General features: G+C 52.8%; 1 protein-coding gene across 2 annotated transcripts in view; it reads left to right on the top strand.

Annotated features, from left to right (window-relative positions):
• The first annotated feature begins 6 nt into the window (after nucleotides 1-6).
• The window catches only part of RAD17 (RAD17 checkpoint clamp loader component), a 33,792-nt gene continuing 31,998 nt past the window's right edge, over nucleotides 7-1,800 (top strand). For both annotated transcript variants that reach the window (XM_019516960.1, XM_019516961.1), the window contains exon 1: nucleotides 7-373. In XM_019516960.1, coding sequence (XP_019372505.1) covers nucleotides 314-373 — 60 coding nt within the window. In that variant the 5' untranslated portion in view covers nucleotides 7-313. The remainder of the gene's footprint in view (nucleotides 374-1,800) is intronic.

Below are 1,800 nucleotides of genomic sequence, written 5' to 3' on the forward strand. Positions count from 1 at the left end.
GGCCCTGCGCCTCCGGCCCGTCCGGTTCCGGTGCCCGGGGGCGGCCGCGCAGGTGCCTGCGCCCCGCCCCCGAGGGGCGAGTGACGGGAGGGGGCGTGGCCAGAGGACCACTGCCCCTGCCCCGCCAGCTCTGCCCTGCTCCTCTGGCCGCTGGGGAAGATAAGTCGCGCTTGGCCCGCTATACGGGCCCGTGCGGTGACCTGGCTCCCCGCCCTCCCGGTCTGGTGTTTTTCCCGGAAAAGGAAAGTTTTGTTGCTTTTCTTGCTCCCCGGCTCTAGGTGGCGGGGCTGACTCGCTGCAGGGGACGCAGCGCATGGGGCGAGGCAGATTGATGATGTCCAAAAACTCCGGAAGGAAACCAGCTGCAGTCCAGGTATGTGGCGAATGACCTGCGATTTGGAGCAGGAAAGGCCAGAGAGGCTCCCTCTGTCGTCCTGGCCAGCAGTGCTGCTGGCTCACGAGCAGTGCAAAGCAACTAGCCAAAATTTCACTTGGGATTCACCGGCAAATGAGAAGTGAGGCCAGGTCGGGATGCAGTCACGGGCCAGACACGAAGGGAAGGGGGGGAAGATCTCTTTTTCTTTCCCCTCATGATTTCTTAGTGTGCTCTTGGAACAGTTTCTGTATCTCGCTCCTTGCCTGGTTTTCATTCTCTGTGCAAGTCTGTAGTTTGTGTTAAGGCTTAAACCAACTGAGGTACCGAATGCTTTTTATAATCTGCTTTCTGCATGACTATCACTTCCCTTATTGGTGCTTAGAGCAAGCCTTTTATAAGGTCTTTTAGCTTGAAAGACGGTCTCTCTCTGCCCCCCTCCCCCCAGAAAAGAAAAAAAAGAACTAAAATGACAGCTCTCTGGAGGACAAAGTTTTAATTTCAGTGAAGTGTTCAAGGTTCTGAAGCTTGTGGGTCATCCCTGTCCCCCATCTTTAAAATAAAAACAAAACCTTTCAGTTGCTCTTACCAGAACAGCTGTGCTTGAAACGACAGGATTGAAACTTGAGCGTTTTTGGTTCAGAAACGCCTTTTGGTTCTTGGTTCTCTGGTCACTGCTTACAAGAGAAATCAATTTGCACTGTGGCTTGATAATTGGCGAAACCATTTTCAAGATCTTCCTTTGTCTGATTCTGGGCATAATATTTTGTCAAAGATTACTCCGAGCACATTACCCATAACTATTGGCAGGGCTACGTGCCTTCTGTAAAATACGTGACTGGTTTCCACCCATTTTCACAAGATTCTGTTTCAGAATCTGTATCAACATGTGATCTTCTAATACAGGGGTCAGCAACATTTTTGAGCAGAATGGGAAAAAAAGCAGCAACCTTGACGTATAAGAAGTTGGTGTGCCGGGGCAGATGCCTGGAAGGGACCCGATCCTTGTTGTGGCAGCCAGGGCCGTCCCAGGGTGGGGGGAGAATTGGGACATATTCCCCAGGCCCCGCAGACAGTGCTGTACAGGCCCTACTACGGCTGCCACACGCCGCCAGCTCCAGGCACTTGCCACCCCCGCGCTCCGCCAGCTCCGGCCACTTGCTCTCTCCTCTTCCTGCTCAGTGTCTCAGACTGCCCAGGGCTGCATGGCATGGCCCTGCTTACCTTGAAGATGAGCAGAATTACAAGCAGGCAGTGGGTTGCAGCAGCAGTAGCACATGGCTGGTTGGGAGGGGCTATGGAAGCTCCTGTATACCACAAAGTCCTGACAGATTTTCCTGTACTCTTCCTCAGACACCAGGTAGTGTTTCTCTGCTTCATCTGTCTGTCAGTGCTTTATATCCAGCCTTCTTTTGATGACAGAACTT

Source organism: Gavialis gangeticus, unplaced genomic scaffold, assembly GCF_001723915.1.
Source record: "Gavialis gangeticus isolate Ggan-Ray unplaced genomic scaffold, GavGan_comp1, whole genome shotgun sequence".
Taxonomy (NCBI): domain Eukaryota; kingdom Metazoa; phylum Chordata; order Crocodylia; family Gavialidae; genus Gavialis; species Gavialis gangeticus.